General features: G+C 50.8%; 1 protein-coding gene and 1 non-coding gene across 3 annotated transcripts in view; both read left to right on the forward strand.

The window, feature by feature from the left end:
- The first annotated feature begins 257 nt into the window (after nucleotides 1-257).
- The window catches only part of BCAP31 (B cell receptor associated protein 31), a 29,063-nt gene continuing 12,272 nt past the window's right edge, over nucleotides 258-17,048 (forward strand). Inside the window, exons 1-4 of one of the 2 annotated variants that reach the window (XM_027535037.1) lie at nucleotides 258-362; nucleotides 1,222-1,355; nucleotides 2,778-2,878; nucleotides 6,499-6,646. In XM_027535037.1, the coding sequence (XP_027390838.1) occupies nucleotides 1,264-1,355; nucleotides 2,778-2,878; nucleotides 6,499-6,646 (341 nt within the window). In that variant the 5' untranslated portion in view covers nucleotides 258-362; nucleotides 1,222-1,263. Of the gene's footprint in view, nucleotides 363-544; nucleotides 633-1,221; nucleotides 1,356-2,777; nucleotides 2,879-6,498; nucleotides 6,647-17,048 lie in introns of those variants that run through there. The other variant, XM_027535038.1, reaches the window with a different exon arrangement.
- LOC113888337 lies at nucleotides 5,049-5,153 on the forward strand. The gene has a single exon (XR_003509963.1). It is a non-coding gene; the product is annotated as a U6 spliceosomal RNA (small nuclear RNA).

Below are 17,048 nucleotides of genomic sequence, written 5' to 3' on the forward strand. Positions count from 1 at the left end.
GGGAGGCGGAGCTCAGGCACGGGGCGCCCCACCCCGTTCTCGCCCCACGGTGGGGCCCCGCCCCCTCCCCGGACCACAGAGACGCGGGAGGACCGCGCAGGCTAGAGAAGCGGCACCTCGCCTTCCCGCCAAGGCCGGGGACCCGTCGCTCCGCGCGCGCGCGCGAGGCGCGGCTTCTTCCCCAGTCCCAGGCGTCGGGAGCCTCGGCTCGGGGGCGGGGCCTCCGGGGCCTTGTGGCGGTTGGGGGAGGGCCGGGACTAGCCGGGCGCTTCCGGTTCCGGCCGCGGGGAAGGGGCGGGGCCGGGCTCGTGGTGGGAGAGTTTGGCGGCGACGAGGCGTGCGTGGTGACTCTGGAGAACTCGGTGAGCGGATTCGCGCGCCGCGCTGGGCTCCCGGGCTGCCGAGATACCCCGGCTCTTCGACGAGGGGGCGCGGGGAGGCCCAGTGCGCAGGGCCAGGGCCGAGGCTGGAGTGCGGGGGCGGGACCGGGCGGAGGGAAGTCGGGGTGGCGGCGGGTGGAGCCGTCTCCCGGGGTGGGGGGCGACGTCGAAGTCCCTCCGGAGGAGCCGGCGGGGTGGGGCTTGTGAGGGCGTGCCGGGTCGGGGCCTCGTCTAGGGGTCTTCTGGAGCCTGGTAGGCGCCGCGACAGACCTGGGAGGCCGGGAGGGGTTTCTCCAGCTTCGGAGGAGACAGTCTTCTAGAACTTTCTCTGGACGGGGCCGTGAGGTGCTGGGTCGAGACCCGCTCTTACCCTTGGCTCCGACTCTCGTCCTCTAGGAGTCGCTCTCGGGGGCTCTCAGAGGTACCGAAAGCCCGAGCCGAAGGGGCGGTGATTGAGAGGCTTTGGAGTTCCGCTCCTGCCCTGGGAGGAGCTGCTCGCTCCTTCTCTGTCGGCCCGGGTGGAAGGGCCCAGAGGCATCGCAGCTTGGGAGGAAGCGCGAAGGCGTTGCTAGGACCGAGGCTGCGGTGTGGTGGGCGGTAGCCTCTGGCGCCCCTCGGCGGGCGGCGATCTCCGGGCTCCCCGAACTGCCGATTCCCACCCACTGCTGCCAGGGTTCCGCAGGCGGAGTCTCCCAGACTCCACGGGGAAGAATTGTTTGGAAAGGTGTCTCTGGAGGTGTTGGCAGCCAGGCTGCGGGGCTCGAGGGCTGGGAAGGCTCTGAGGTCTAGGGCTGGTGGCTGCCGAGCTGTCACGACGCCTATTCGTTCTGTGCTCCGTCAGGAACAGGCTCACATCTTCTGGTGGAAAGCTGCTAGGAACACGATGAGTCTGCAGTGGACTGCAGTCGCCACCTTCCTCTATGCGGAGGTCTTCGCTGTGCTGCTGCTCTGCATTCCCTTCATTTCTCCCAAAAGGTATGGGCAGGCAAGCCAGGAAGAGTCTCGGTAGCTTGTGCCTGCAGAGTTGGGGGGCCCTGGAATTGAAGCCAGCCGGAAACAGGTAGAACCTGTCTGGGATGGGGGTGGCAAGGACTGTGTTTATTATTGCCAGCTAGGCCCACAGTTGTGCTCAGTCACATCTTGACGAGGTCCTTTCCCCTGCACCCTGCCTTCTGGTCTTCAGAGTGTGCCAGAGGGGAGAAGACCAAGCGACCATTCTGGGAACGATGCCCTCCGGGTGTTTAGGGGATGGCATTGTGAGATCTGCAAGACTTGCCCCTGGGTCATGTTCCCATTGATTTGGTGACTTCTGTCCTCCTAACCAGTCTCGCTGGGGTTGCGTAGTGGCCTCATGAGCATTACTCAGCCTAGGAATGCCGAAGCCATGTTTCTTTTCAGTGAACAGAGGACTTCTGAAAAGTTATTTTGAAATTCATCTTGATTACATATACTGTAGGAACACATCTGGTCTTAAGTTAGAACATTACAAATAAGACTCTTTTCGCAGATGTTTTCATAAAAGCTTCTTTTTAATGAAAAATTATAGGCCACTGTTGTGATAGAAAGTGTATAGCATTGCTTAAATAATGTTCTTGACAAAAGCTAGATCTGAATCACCGTATATATTTCACAGGAAATGCAGGGACAGTGGCCCACTTGGAGCTGCTACATGGAAAGCTTTGCAGGACAAACAGCCTGGTTTCTGCAACAGTGAATTGGGGGAGAAAACAAAAGAGAGCAAGGGAGGGGGGAGTTCGTAGAATAAGAGAGGTTTAAGGTACTTATCAACAGAATGCAGAGTCAGAAGCTTGTCAGGATTCAAATAGACCAGTTGTTAAAAAATAATTGCCTCAATTGGACTTTGGAGTTCTGGCTCTGATGATGAGAGATTTTTCTTGATATTTTTGAGGCCTGGCGGTGGCATTGTGATTGGTAGCCATTTCTGAAGGCTCTTCTCTGATGGAGTTGTATGCTGAAGTATTTATGGAGGAAAAGGAAGGGAGGTCTGGGGTCTGCTTCACGGTAATCGGGTGTGGTGGGAGTCTAGATGAGCCGAGATTGGGCACATGGGAAAACAGTTTAAAGAAATAATGTGGATTTGGCAAGCATTTTGATACTACAGAGGGAACACTAAGTTTTGCATTTCTCTCCCCAGAGCCTACCAGTGTTTAAGACTTTTTTAGAAATTTCTATGCTTGGACAGGTTTTTTTTTTTTTCTTTTTAACACCGTTGAACGGATGTCATAAGTTGGAAAATTGCAAGCAGCTGAGGCTGAATCTGTATGAGATATTCAGCCTTTGAAGAAGAGTGCAAAACTGTATTTCTGTTTTCAGGGCCCTGGATCCCAGGTGTGTGTTCTTACTCTACTGACTTTAACCTTTTTGTCCTCTTCACAGATGGCAGAAGATTTTCAAGTCCCGCCTTGTGGAGTTGGTAGTGACATATGGCAACACCTTCTTTGTGGTTCTCATTGTCATCCTTGTGCTACTGGTCATTGGTGAGTGAGTTGTGGCTGCTGGTAGCTACCTGACTTAGACCTTTTGCTGTGGCCTCTGCTACAAAGCCCTGTGCCATGTGCCATGTTCCATGATTAGAGTACAGCTTTGACTTCTCAGAGACAGACCATTTAGTGCGCCTGTCTTTCTCTTGGGGGAAGAAAAGCTCCCTTCGTCCACAAAGACGTCAGCATCCCTGCTACTGCCTGCTGGCAGGGTCTTTGCTTTGACCAGCAGCCTTTGTGCCCCTGGTGCTGACCACCTCGTGTCTCAGGCAGCTCCTTGGGTCCTTCCAGAGCTGAAACCAAGAGAGGCTAATGGACCTGTGCTGACCTTGGTCCCAGTAGGCTGCAGGGTTTAGGGACTGGGTGTGTGTGCTTTTGCTTTTAGGTGTGGGCTGGGGGTAAGAGTTGGGGTGGGGAGGGACCATGCTGGGGGATGTTCACATAGAGCTTTGCCCTTCTGCACACCAGATTCCACGAACTCTCCTGGTATGGCAGATTGGGTGGGATTGGCCCCTTGCAGAAGGTGGTAGTGGGCAAAAGTGCCGTTTTTCTTTTTGAGGAGTCAGGGAACTGCCTGGATGTTCTAGAGCGACATCCTGCTATGATAACAGGCTGCTTCATATCCTAATGTAATCTATAGAGGCTTGCCTAAATAAGTTGTTCAGTTCAGTCGCTCAGTCGTGTCCGACTCTTTGCAACCCCATGAATCGCAGCACACCAGGCCTCCCTGTCCATCACCAACTCCCGGAGTTTACTCAAACTCACGTCCATCGAGTCGGTGATGCCATCCAGTCATCTCATCCTCTGTTGTCCCCTTCTCCTCCTGCCCCCGATCTCTCCCAGCATCAGTCTTTTCCAATGAGTCAAAAATAAGTTGCTGCTGTTGCTAAGTCGCTTCAGTCGTGTCCGACTCTGTGCGACCCCGTAGACGGCAGCCTACTAGGCTTCCCCATCCCTGGGATTCTCCAGGCAAGAACACTGGAGTGGGTTGTCATTTCCTTCTCCAATGCATGAAAGTGAAAAGTGAAAGTGAAGTCGCTCAGTCGTGTCTGACTCTAGCGACCGCATGGACTGCAGCCTACCAGGCTTCTCCATCCATGGGATTTTCTAGGCAAAAGTACTGGAGTGGGGTGCCGTTGCCTTCTCCGAGCAAATGCTAGGGACATAGCATAACTAGCTAGAAGCTGCAGCCCTGGCTGGCCCCTAGCCGTCCTTGGGAAGGGGTCTAGGGTACATCTCACTGGGGGAGTGGGCCTAAAGAGAGTTCAGGGTCAACTGCCTTGGGCTGGAGGCCTGAGATAGAGAGGGTAGCTCTCTGCTGTATGACTTGAGTTGGTTTGGCCCAATGCCCCCATCCCTGGTTGGCTCTTTGCCATTAGTCAAGGTGGACCTTGAGGTGCTGGGGTCTCTGGATGCAGAAGACAGTGTGGGAAAACATGTTTTTTGTTTAAATCACAAAAATAGCACATCTTTAAAAATTTACAAATTTAACTTACAAAGTTAAAGGTCCCCATAAACCCACGTCTCACAGGTAACTATTTTAACAGTCTGTGTTATGTTTCCACAGTCGTTTTCTGTGTTGCCGTGTCTTCACATGGAGGAAGGGACAAGGGAGCCCTCTGGAGTCTATTTTATAACGGCACTAAACCTACTCATGAGGGCCTTGTGCTCATCTCCCAAGGGCCCTACTTCCTAGTATCATCTGGTTGGGAGTTAAGGTGCCCAAATGGGAATTTTGGGGGTCAGGAACCCACATGTGTGCATGCTGAGTCACTCAGTTGGGTTTGACTCTTTGCAACCCTGTGGACTGTAGTGTGTCAGTCTCCTCTGTCCATGGGATTTTCTAGGCAAGAATACTGGAGTGGGTTGCCATCTCCTCCTCCAGAGGATCTTTGTGACCCAGGGATCGAACACACATTTCTTGTGTCTCCTGCATTGGCAGGCAGATTCCTTACTGTTGAGCCACTTGGGAAGCCCACAGATGTAACACAAAGATACCATTAAGTGGAGGTGTATATTTATGATGTAAAATCAGCCTAAAAAACAAGCAGTCTCATACCATAAATTAAGATCCAGATAGTAGGCTTACATTGCCCCTCTCCCATGGGGATCCATTAAGAGTCTTCTTTAGGTAGATCTTTATGTATTGATTTTTGATGTCTTAGATGTTCATTTCAGCAGCACATATCCTAAAATTGAAATGAGACAGAGATGATTAGCATGTCCCCTGCATAAGGATGACACACAAACTCATGAAGCATTCTATATATTTTTTTAAGCACGTTGTAGGGGATATATACATAGAAGTAAAAAATACTAATGGAACTTATATAATGTTACAAATCAGTGTACCTCAATTGAGAAAAAAGAGATAGCAGGGTTGAGGGAGAAAAGTAGTAGGTATGGGATGGTTCCATTTCTAGCCTGCAAATGCACAGATGTGAATATATGAGTGGCCAGCAGTGGTTTTTTAGAGCAGAGGTTTTTCACTGTTCAGGTGTTTGTGCTCCCCCTGTATGCCTAGAACTCTGTTAGGCCTTAGGGATGTAATAGGAAAGGTTTCTGTTCTTGTGGTGCTGTAGTCTAATTTGGGGGACATGGACATTAATTTTAGGTCTGTGTAATACAAAGAGAATAACACTAACTAGAAGACTCTTGAGAGTCCCTTGGACTGCAAGGAGATCCAACCAGTCCATTCTGAAGGAGATCAGCCCTGGGATTTCTTTGGAAGGAATGATGCTAAGGCTGAAACTCCAGTACTTTGGCCACCTCACACGAAGAGTTGACTCACTGGAAAAGACTCTGATGCTGGGAGGGATTGGGGGCAGGAGGAGAAGGGGACGACAGAGGATAAGATGGCTGGATGGCATCACCGACTCGATGGACGTGAGTTTGAGTAAACCCTGGGAGCTGGTGATGGACAGGGAGGCCTGGTGTGCTGCGATTCATGGGGTTGCAAAGAGTCGGACATGACTGAGCGACTGAACTGAATGGGACTGAAAATGACTGCTTTATTTAAGCTGGCCGCATGTAGTAGGTTCTACTGGAGGTGATTGATTATATTATGGGCTTCTTTCTCCTGCATTGAACATTGATGAGCGTGAATTTCTTTTGTAAGCAGAATACACCAGTTTAACCAGTTATAAAGCTTAGATGCTTAGAAATGAAAACCTTTGAGTCTTTAGCAGGCATGCTCCAGGTCTTGACTCCTAGGCAGCTCATGCCTGCCTCGTGGGCATTTCCATAAACAGGACTCGCCTGGTTTATCAGTTGGGTGGCTGATGGCCAGCCCCATTTGTGATAGAACCAAACAGTGGGGGCACCGTGGGAAAGGGAGTTGCCCCAGTTGCTGGCAACATCTCAGATTCATTGAGTTTCTTGACATGGAGAGCAAGCTTGCAGTCTGGGTAGAATGGGTCCAGAGGGTGACATGAGAAAAGCTGGAGGAGAGAACAGGTCGGAGGGCAGCACTTCTGACAGGGCACCCATCAAAATGTGTGTAGAAGGGGAAGAGCAGGGGAGACAGTTTCGAGGAAAGCAAGGCTGCCCAGACTCACACCTTGCATCTCAGCTGGACTGATCCGGGGCTGAACATCTGTATCTCTGCTCTGCCGCAGATGCTGTTCGTGAGATTCGAAAGTATGATGATGTGACAGAGAAGGTGAACCTCCAGAACAACCCTGGGGCTGTGGAGCACTTCCACATGAAGCTTTTCCGTGCCCAGAGGAACCTCTACATTGCTGGCTTTTCCTTGCTGCTGTCCTTGTGAGTGGGGAGGGGCGAGGGACTGAAGGGACCTATGGGCTAGTCTGTGGCCTTGAATTGGAGGCTCTTTCTACATTCGGGGAACCACACAGTTTCTCTAGAGGCAGCATGGAAGATGGGAGAGGGCTGACTGGTAGGCCAGAAGGCCATGCTGTGGCTCTGCCATAGTTGCAACATGTTCTTTTAGGGCCTGTGTGCTACTATCACCTTGCTCTCTGTACACAGTGGAGTAAGTGACGGGTGCTTTCCCTCCTATGAAGAGGCCCTTTGGAGCCCAGCTTTAAAAGGGAACAACTGAATAGGGCCTTTTTATGTATGGGGTCCAGTCCTGAGAAAAGTGGGCAGAAAGGGCACAAAACGGGGCTGAGACCAACCGTGTCGCCAGGGCCTTCCCTGGTGTAGACCTATCACAGGAGCATGAGACCTATTGGAACTTGAGGGCTGGCATGCTGCCTCCTGTTCACAGGGGTTCTGATGGAGTGAGGGGCTGGCTATTCTCAAGTGTGCTTACTTGGCAGGGAATAAGACATTGTGCTCAGGACAAGGGCTTCCAGGAGTATTGGGAAAAACTTACTGTGAGGTTACTCAGAAGTAGGGTGAGTTTGTGGATTCTTGGGCTGGGCTATCTTAATTCTAATCACCTGGACCTCCTTCTTTACTACACATTGGAATGACTGTCTTGGTTTCCCTTTTTCACACAAAAAAGTCAGTTGCTCAGCTGAGCCTGGTGTCTCTGGGTCAGAGTTGGAAAGTGACAAGAGGTGGAGCTGGCAAGGGCTTTTCAGGGGGATACACCTAATCCCAGGAGTGATCTGCAGGCCTGCCGTGTTCTACCTTCCGAGAGTCAGGAACTGAGAGTGCTGGAAGGAGTTGGACACAGAGGCCAGGGTTTTAGGGTTTCAGGAAGCTCCAAAAAAGTATGATCTTGTGGACTGAAACTGAAAGGGAAGCCGATCCAGAGGACTGAGTCCAACCGCAAGTGAGCCAGAGGGTGGGAAAAGAGAACTGGCTGTGTCTGAAGGACCACAGAGGCTCTTGGGGAGGATTTCATCTGGAAGTTAGAAAGGACAGAAAGAAAACTAAGGATTGGACTGCAAGAGGACAGGGAGCTTTTTTTTTTTTTTTTGGGAGCTTTAAGAATAGTATTGAGAAGGCAAAAGTCTGGTGAGCACTGGATCGGGAGCACAGTGAAGCCTGGGAAAAAGACAGTCCCCTCGGTGTTTCTGTGTAAAGTAAGGAAATGGTGGGTAGGGGGTCAGGGCAAAGGAAGCACTGGGATGAGAGAACTGAAATCCTAGATGGGCGAGGCGATACTGGAGCGCCCAGCTTCTCTGACTTAGTTTCCGCTTGGGCTAATGAAATGATGTCTAGAGGCTCTGGAGTTCATTTGCAGCTGGAATCGCCAGTCCTTGAGGAATTGCAGGGTAGGAGAGATTCTGCACGACTGCAGACGGGCAAGCATCCCAGTTTCCAAAGGAGGGAGATAGTAGGTGAGGAAACAGACTGGGAGGGTCTGGTCTGACTTTGATGTCAAGCTGTGTTCCAGAAAGAACAGCTTGTATGCCTTTATTTATTTATTTATTTTAAAAATATAAGTTTATTTTAATCGGAGGCTAATTACTTTACAACATTGTATTGGTTTTGGCATACGTCAGCATGAATCCACCATGGGTGTACACGTGTTCCCCATCCTGAACCCCCCTCCCACCTCCCTCCCCATACCATCCCTTTGAAGAGAGAGGGATCACTGGCAACTATTGTGAGTGCTGGGGGGACAGGTTCTGTCAGTCTTATCCCTGCCTTTGCCCATTTGGGGTGTGTGGATTTTCTGCAAAAGGTTTGCCAGTCTCCGATTCAAGAAGATTCTTATGGACCAGGTGCTGAAGTGTGGGCACTGTGCTGGCATAATAGTGTAGTTGGGTGGGGTCCTAAGTCCCAGGAGTGGCTGCTGTATGGGTCACCTCCATCCAAATAGGGGTCTCAGGAGCTTGCACTCCATCGCTGGCCGGCTCAATGCTTCTCTGCTGAGGATATTTGTTATGGCGAGCAGGTGCAGGGAGAAATGGAAGTGGGAGGAGTTGAAAAACAGGTATGTGAGCTACTACTCAGAACCCACGGCCATCTAGACAGGTTTGCTGATGGGGCCAACTCGAATGAGACTTGAGTTTTTAACAGGATTACGTTTGCAAATGTGTGTGTAGGTTCATAAAGGGCAGCGGAGACAAGGCCAAACAGGAACTCAGAAAAACTTGGGCTTGTGCCTTACTGCAGCTTAGTAGGAGTTCGTGGCAGAGCTACTGCAGAAGCTCATGAGCTGTTAGTCCCCTCCAGTGAGGGCTGGAGGCACCAGCCTTGCTTGACTCAGTGTCAGCCAGTGCTGTGTGGAGGGTTGCAGTTGGGGTCCCACCTTTAAAGAGATGCTGGCAAAGCTCAGGTAGTGAATTTAGAAGTAGTCACAGTGCTGTTGGGTGGAATGGTGTTTGTTCCTCACGTACTGTGATTTTGAAGTCTGACTCTCCTGACTGCTCTGCTTTTGTGATCTCTTCCAGAAGAATGCCTCCAGGGCAGGTATTATCTGAGTGGGCCGGGGGACAGTGTAGCCAGGTGTATCAGATGAGTGAGTGTGTGCTCAGCTCAGTCCTCTGCAACACCATGAAGCTAGGCATTCCAGCTTAATTCCTGCAGTTGACTTTAAAAAACTGGCATAAAGCACTAGTCAGCGTCTAGTTCTAGCTTGACCAGTGAAGAGTAGAACACCACCACAGTCAGGGTGCAGAGCAGTTGGCAGTCTCCTTTCGAACCCAGACTGGTGAATTTAAAGAAGAGCAGTCGTCGTTTATATCTCTGTCTTTTCCTAAGCGGGGTGTGGAATCTCTAAGAGGAGAGTGAGATCTGGACCACAGGTCCAATGCGCTCTGTCCTCTCAGCTGCTTCCCCCACTGTGCTGTGACCTCTCAATCTGAGAAACGTGTAAGGAAGGTTTCAGCGAATTCCCTTTAAAATGTGTCAGACAGTAGCTTCTTGGGCCGGGTTGTTCCCGCAGCTCCCCATCTGTTTGTTGTCTGTCTTGGCTGAAAGAGGCTTTGCTGTACCTGCCACACTCTCCTGGATCCCTGTCCAGTAGCTGATCAAAAAAAAGGATGTGAAATTCTCGTGTGACTTTTTAGAAAAGGAAAGTGACCCCGAGGATCGGTGTGGATTCACTAGTTGTCCACAGATGATCTGTTTAGTTTCTAGAATTTTCCAAGATGATACACTCCTCCCTAGTCTAGGGGTCAGACCCTGTATGGTGGCTGTGACCCTTGAGGAACTTCTCTCTTTGCATGACATTAGCCATAGAACTGTTCTTGTCCAAATACACAGCTCATATGCAGCTTGCAGGAAACACTTTAAAAACACAACTATCACCTATGTTATTCTGATTACAGAAGTTATCCCTACTCACTGTAAACATAAACAAAGCCTCCCAAACTTCAAATAGTTGTGTGTGGTGAGAAACTGCAAGTTTTCATCTCCAGAGATAGCTATAGGTAATAAGTGGGATGTTTCTGAAACTTTTAAAAATAATCTTTTACATATATGTTAACTGTTTTCTTATGAGCACTATGGTTTTTTTTTTTTTTTTTTGCTCTGCTTTGACTTGCCCTTTTCACTCAATTATCTTGGCAGTTTTTCTAAATGACTTGCACAGACTTCTCCTGTACTTCATGGCTGTGCAGTGTTCCATGCTGTGAGGGCACCATCGTGTATTAAATCAGTTCCCTGGTCACACATAGGTGAGCTGGTTGGAAATTTTTACCATTAAAAAACCACTTTCCCACATTGATGCTTTCTAATCTGGCACAGGATGCTTCTTTTTTTCCCCTTTTTCTCTGTTTAATTATTGGAAATGGGATCTGTGGGATCCTCGTTCCCTGGCACCTAGCTGCTCTCAACGTGGCCTGTGGCCAGCAGCATTGGCTAGACCTGGGGGCTTGTTGGGAATGGAGACCCTCTGCCCTGCCCCTGGCCTGCTGACAAGGACCTGCATTTTGCTGAGCTCCCAGTGACCCTGGTGTTTAATTGTTAACCATTGAAAAAAATCAAACTATAGTTTATTTACAATGTTGTGTTAATTTCGGGTGTACAGCAAAGTGACTCAGTGGTCAAGTACATTTAAAACACTGGGCATACTCTCTCCCTCTCCTTGTGTACCTGGTTGGTATTTCCAGAAACCATGCTCTTGTCTGTCCTGTAGTTTTGGAAGCGCTTTCTCTTTGAAGACTGCCTTCTCTCCTCTGTCTGCCCTACATGGACTAGTTCGTTTATTGTCCTACATGGCTTTGCTTCCATGTTCCTCTCAACTTTTGTACACTTTTCTTTTGCATAAATGACCCACTAACTCTTGTTAGCCGTGTGCAAGTCTGTGTGAAAGAACAAGAGAGATGTCTCTCTGTCACGGCTGGGTCAAGTTTAGGTGTATTAGATTGTTTTGCAGAGTCCCACTCACGGTCGTAGCTCCATAACCAGAACATCATTGTACAGGAGACAGAGCTGCTGCAGGAATACTGAGGGAGAATAGTTGTGTGTGTGAATTGTTTGGGTTCTGGTTCGGCTTGAAATCAGTAAGGACTTCTGTAATAGCTTCATAATTCAGGGGGCCTTTGTGAGTGGAAAAGGGCAGCCCAGGAGAGAGGGAGCACTGGAGAGATGGCCTGAGTTGCACAGGTTCTAAATGGCCAGCCCAAGCCTCTGCCTAGTTCTGATACCAGTTCGGATGCCCGCTTGTTTGTGTTGGTGTGAGCTCTTAGTAACAGATTGTTGGTTTATAGTCTGCCTCTGACTGTAGACTGGATTGTAGGCTGTTTTTTCCCCTGGATTTTGGTAGGAAGGTGCCTGGGTCAAGCACATAATATATGCATCAGCCTTAGCCTAAGTTTTAGGAGTCCAGTGACTTTAATCTCTTAGTCCCTTTTGTACTCTGAAGATTATTTATTTGGCCACATTGGTCTTACTTGCAGCCTGCAGGATCTTTGCTGTGTCATGTGGGATCTTTCTTTGTGGCCTATGGGCTCTCTAATTGTGGCACAGTCTCTGGAGTTCACGGGCTTCAGTAGTTGTTACATGAGGGCTCAGTTGCCCCATGGCATGCGGGATCTTAGTTCCCCACCCAAGGATCGTCACGTGCCTTGCAAGGCGGATTCTTAACCACTGGACCACCACGAAAGTGCCCCTATCTGAAGATTATTAAGCCATCTGAAAGTATATAGCCTTTGGAGGAAGTTGAGGCTTTAAATAAACAAATAAAAGACATCCTCTAAAATGTCAACCAATGTTGCCACATGCCTTTTTTGAATATCTTTCTAGACTGATATCAGTTACCATTTGTTAAGGATTCCATGTGCCAAGCACACGTTAATTTTTACAGTAGTTCTGCAAAGCTGAGGTTCAGAGACCCAAGTTCCCAGAGCTAGTCATCAGCAGAACTGAGAATTCCGATTTAAAGTGATAGGACCTCAGCACCTGGGTTCTTTCCCTACAGCAGCCACACGCGTCTTCACATTGGAACTACCACAGGCGAACTTGGATCTCCCACTGTCCGTCATGAACATTGTTCTACTACAGCCCATCAGTTTCCAGCGTTCTTACGAATCTTCTAGTTCCCCGCTGCTGAACATCAGGCTCATCCCCCCAGTTTTCTCTCATAAACCAGGAAAACCCCTCTCAGTTGCCACTTTGCATGCCTCTCAGCTGGACCTCCTGGTCATAGTGTTTGTGTCTGTCTTCCTGTTTTTCTCCTGCGAATTTGCACATGTCTCACTGGCAGGTACTGGCCCAGTCCCAGAACCCAGTGGGCTGTTAGAGAAGGAGCACGTGGAGCAGGGTAGATGACTCAGGAGTGGCCAGAGACATGGTGGAGGGTTTTTAATGCCAGTTTCAGAGTGTGTACCTGACCTCTGTGTGGTAGAGTGCTGCATTTTTCCAGCAGTGCTGTGCCGTGGTCCGAGTTGCACATTTGTACTTGGCAACAGCACCTGGGGTGGGGTAGTTTTTAGCGCAAGAGCACCTAGAAGCAGGGGGCGCAAAGGGGAGATCACTGAATTGGGAGATGCTGGTGGCCTGAACCAGGTTTCTGAGGTGCTGGCCGGAGAAAGGAGGGGAACTAGTGGGGACCCCAAGCCTTGGAGGCAGAAGCGGTGGTGGTTCTGCTGTGGGTGCCCGCAGAGTGGCAAAACCCAGAGGAAGACTGGTACATGCATGTAGGGGAAGGGAGCTCGAGAGGCCCACTGGAAGGTGCGAGGAAGCAGGGGCTGGGCAGTGGAGGGGGGTGGCTTCACGGAGGGGTCGAAGGATGGCGGATGGGTGAGAGGGCTGGGCGACCACTCCCTGGAAGCCAGGTTAAGGGTAATGAAGGCCGATTCAGGGAGAGACAAGACTAGGGGAGAGAGATAGCAGGTTAGTGGTGAGGGGACCACAGAGGGAGAGAGCAAGGCTAGGAGAAGAGGCTGGGAGTGGCACTGGCTCCTCCTGGGTCTGGGGTTAAGAGCACACAGCGGGGAGAATTCCCTGATGGTGGTCCAGTGGTTAAGAATCCGTGCTCTGACTGCCGAGGGCTTGGGTTCAATCCCTGGTCGGGGAGCATCACATCCTTAAACAGGTGTGTCCTTCCTCACAAAGCTCTCCCCTGCTGCTCCATGGTTGCTCTGATGTGGGGCAGCTTGCTACCTTCCCAGGTCTCAGTGCTTCCTGCTGAGAAAGCCCAGCTGTGGGCTGGGCCACGAAGTTCGAGAACAGCTGTCTCCACACAGAAGGCTGGGGGAGCTCTGCCCATTTTTCTCATCACAGGTGATTCCCCAGCTCCTGTGGTATCTTTTTCATTCGTTTGTTTGTAATTGTCAAACGTACATATAGCATCAAGCAGGCTATCTGAACCGCTTTTTCATTCTTCTGTCATATATGAGATTGTCAGACAGGCTTTCTCATATTCGTTGGTTGCTGTTTTGGCCTGGCTGCATGGATCCTAGTTCCCCTACCAGGGCTTGAACCCGGGCCCTTGGCACTAAAGGCACAGAGTCTTAACCACTGGACCACCAGGGAAGTACCTGCCCCTCCAAACCATTTTTAGGTGTGCAGCTCAGGAGTGTAGTTCAGGCAACCCTCCCAAACTCTTCATCTTCCAAACGGGAACTCTGTCCCCCCTCCACAAACCAGGGAGCTTACCTCCTGAGCTTCTCTTCCTCGGTGTCCAGAAAGCGCTGCGTCATCTCAGTAGGCTTCCTGCCCCACAGTTGCCCTCATAGCCTGTCTGCGCTGCCTGGTCCAGCCAAGCAAGCTTTCTGATGGTATAAAACCGCCCCACCGCCCCTGCTTCCAGTGCCTTCAGAGTGGCTTTGACATCAAGGCCTGACCCTGAGACCTTCGGGATGTGACCCCTTCCTGCAGCCCTCTGAGTCTTTGCTTTGGTCTCTCTGTCATGAACCAGCCACGTGGGGCCCCTTCCCTATTTCCGTGGCCTCAGCCTGGACCCCCCTGACCCCCACCTGCTGGCCTGCCAGTCAGCCTAGAACCCCCGTTTGTGCTTCCTGCCTTTCTCATCCTGTGGTCCAAGGCCTGTGTTGTGCTGACCTCCAAGGCCCTGGTGGCCTGGGACATGGCCACCTAGGGTCACCCCCTCTAGTCTTGCCGGCTCCATGCCAAGGGCCAGGCACATACACAGGGCTGCCTTCCCCTTTGGGCCTGAAGGGAGTGTCTGGGCAGACAGGGCCGGCTTCAGGCCCGTGTCTAGGTTGAACTCCTCGAGCTGCTGTGCCGACTGTTCTAGGTTGGATGCCCAGCTCTTCAGGTCTCCTTAGCACTGAGCAGGAACGCTGGGGTGGGGGGAGTGCGTGCGAAGACACACGTGTTGAGGACATGGATGCTGCTGGTTCTGGCGCCGCGCTGTGGGTCTTTGGTCCCTGAGGGCACGGTGCAGGTCACCATTTAGGATGTACCCGGGCACTGTGCACTGTGTCTCATCTGTTGCCTTCGTGCCTCCTTCCCTGCTCTGAGTGGGGCTGCAACTGGCCGGTGTCCCTCTGCAGTTGTGGATGTGGCTGCCCGGCAGCTCTTGCTGGGCTGAGGTTTGCAGGTTCTAAGAGTCAAGCTCTGTTTTCTTTGCCTTTGAGGAAATGTGAATGGTCAGGACCAAAGCAGTAGTTGCATCCAGGCCCTGTGTGTGAAATTGCTCCATCTCTAACGACCTGAACTTGGTCCGCGGTTCCCTCTTGTTTTCTGCCTACTCCTTTAGGGCTGGGTTCTGTCGCCACAGTCAATACGGATGGGGTGGCCTGGGCTTTCTTGCGAAGTTCCCTTCCCCAGCGGGATGTAATAGCCCACAACGGCCCTGAGAGGCAGGCAGCTGTAGTGAGAGTGGGTGTTGGAATTAGCTGGGTTTGGGCCCTGGGTCTGTTACTGTTGAGCCATGTCACCTCGAGGAAGTCACTCAGTCTCTGGAGCCTTTTCCCTCCCTGGTTAAATGGCTGAGGATGCCTTTTCACAGGCTTGGTGTAAGGATTAAGGTGACCGGGGCTGTGTTCTTGGCATCCTGTCTGGTCTATGGGGATTGCTTCATAAACAGTGACTGTTCCTGGTATCACCCCAAGTAGTGAGAGAGTTTTGTGGGATTTTCCCCACTTGTGTGGTGGGCTGTGCCACAGAGAATGCCAGGCCTGGCCCTCAGGGTCTTAACTTTCCAGGCTGGGCACAGGGTGGGGAGAGTGAGTGCAGGGGGAAGAGTGGAAGGCCAGGAGAGGCCGGCCGAGGAGGGGTTTGGGGGGAAACACCAAGGAAGCCTCAGGGCCCTGGCGTCTGGTTGGATGTTGCTGGGGGTTCTCAGGCCTGGCTGAGCACTGGAGGCAGTAGAGAAGAGCAGCCCCCTGCGGGTGTCACTCAGTTTCAACAGCGAGTGTGTCCTTGGCCAGTCTAGTTTGATCACTCCCGTTATCCTCTGGAGTATTTTGAAGCCAATCCCAAATAGCATGTTTATAGGCAAAATAGGATTTTGGCCTATCACTTTGAAAAGAGAGGGATTTGGTTAAAAAGTTTTAAGCACGCTAGTATTTTGCATATGAGAACCTTAGAGTAACTTCATAGTAACCAACTTAGTGGTGATTGGTCACATTTCCCAGATTACTTTGCAGGTTTTGCTTATACTTTTTTGAAAGTGAACATGAAAGTGAAAGTCGCGCAGTCGTTTCTGACTCTTTGGGACCCAGGCCAGAATTCTGGAGGGGGTAGCCTTTCCTTTCTTCAGGGGAGTTTTCCAACCCAGGGATCAAACCCAGGTCTCCTGCATTGCAGGCGGATTCTTTACCAGCTGAGCCACAAGGGAAACCTAAAAAAGTATATTTTTTTACTCTTGCTGTAATCCACATCTAAATAAAATAACTGAGGGGTTTTTAAAATCTGATGCTCAAGATCATCCCAGAGATAAAGTGATTTAACTGAAGGGCTGACCTTAGAAGGCCAGGTAGAGGGATTTCCTCTTGATCTGTCAATCAGCTGCCATCATTTTCTGAGACTTCAAATACAATAGTGCTTCAGAGCTAAGCACTGAATAACAGACTTTTTGATAAGTCCATTGATTTCTAGTCCCCTCCTCCTCCAGCCAAAGTCGCCCAGCTGCATTAGTGTGCTGGTGTCCTGTGGGTGCTAGGCCCAGCAGGGGCTCTGATAAAGTGGGGACTGCGGTAAAGTGTGGGGAGTTGCCTATGAAGAGATCACGGAAGACCATCTGACATGCATTGAAATGAGCATCAGCTTCTTTTAAAATTGGATTTTTTGCTCAGCTACTTGGTTTTGGCCAAAGAATTCTCTTCCTCATACTCTAAAGGCAAATGGCAAATGAGCAGTTTGGGGGCACGGTGCCAAACAATAGGGGCTCAGTTTTCCTGATTCCAAGGTCATGGGAAGGAAGCCTGATGTTCTAGCAGGGCCCCTTTCTCGGAAGGCAGAGGGCAGGAGGCATGGAGAGCAGGTCTGTAGATGGGAAGGACTGTGAGCTCCTCCAGCCCAGCGCCATCTGACCAGTTGCCTCCAGGCTGGAAACATGCTCGCTGTGAACAAGTGTGGCTGCTGTGACTGAGGAGTTGATTTTTCATTTAATATCATTTCAGTTCAGTCGCTCAGTCGTATCCGACTCTTCGCGACCCCATGGACTGCAGCACGCCAGGCTTCCCTGTCCATCACCATATCCCAGAGCTTGTTCAAACTCATGTCCATCGAATTGGTGATGCCATCCAGCTATTTCATCCTCTGTCATCCCCCTTCTCCTGCCTTCAGTCTTTCCCAGCATCAGGGTCTTTTCCAGTGATTCAGTTCTTTGCATCAGGTGGCCAAAGTATTGGAGCTTTAGCAGCAGTCCTTCCAGTGAATGAATATTCAG

The sequence above is a fragment of the Bos indicus x Bos taurus genome, chromosome X (assembly GCF_003369695.1).
Source record: "Bos indicus x Bos taurus breed Angus x Brahman F1 hybrid chromosome X, Bos_hybrid_MaternalHap_v2.0, whole genome shotgun sequence".
NCBI lineage: Eukaryota > Metazoa > Chordata > Mammalia > Artiodactyla > Bovidae > Bos > Bos indicus x Bos taurus.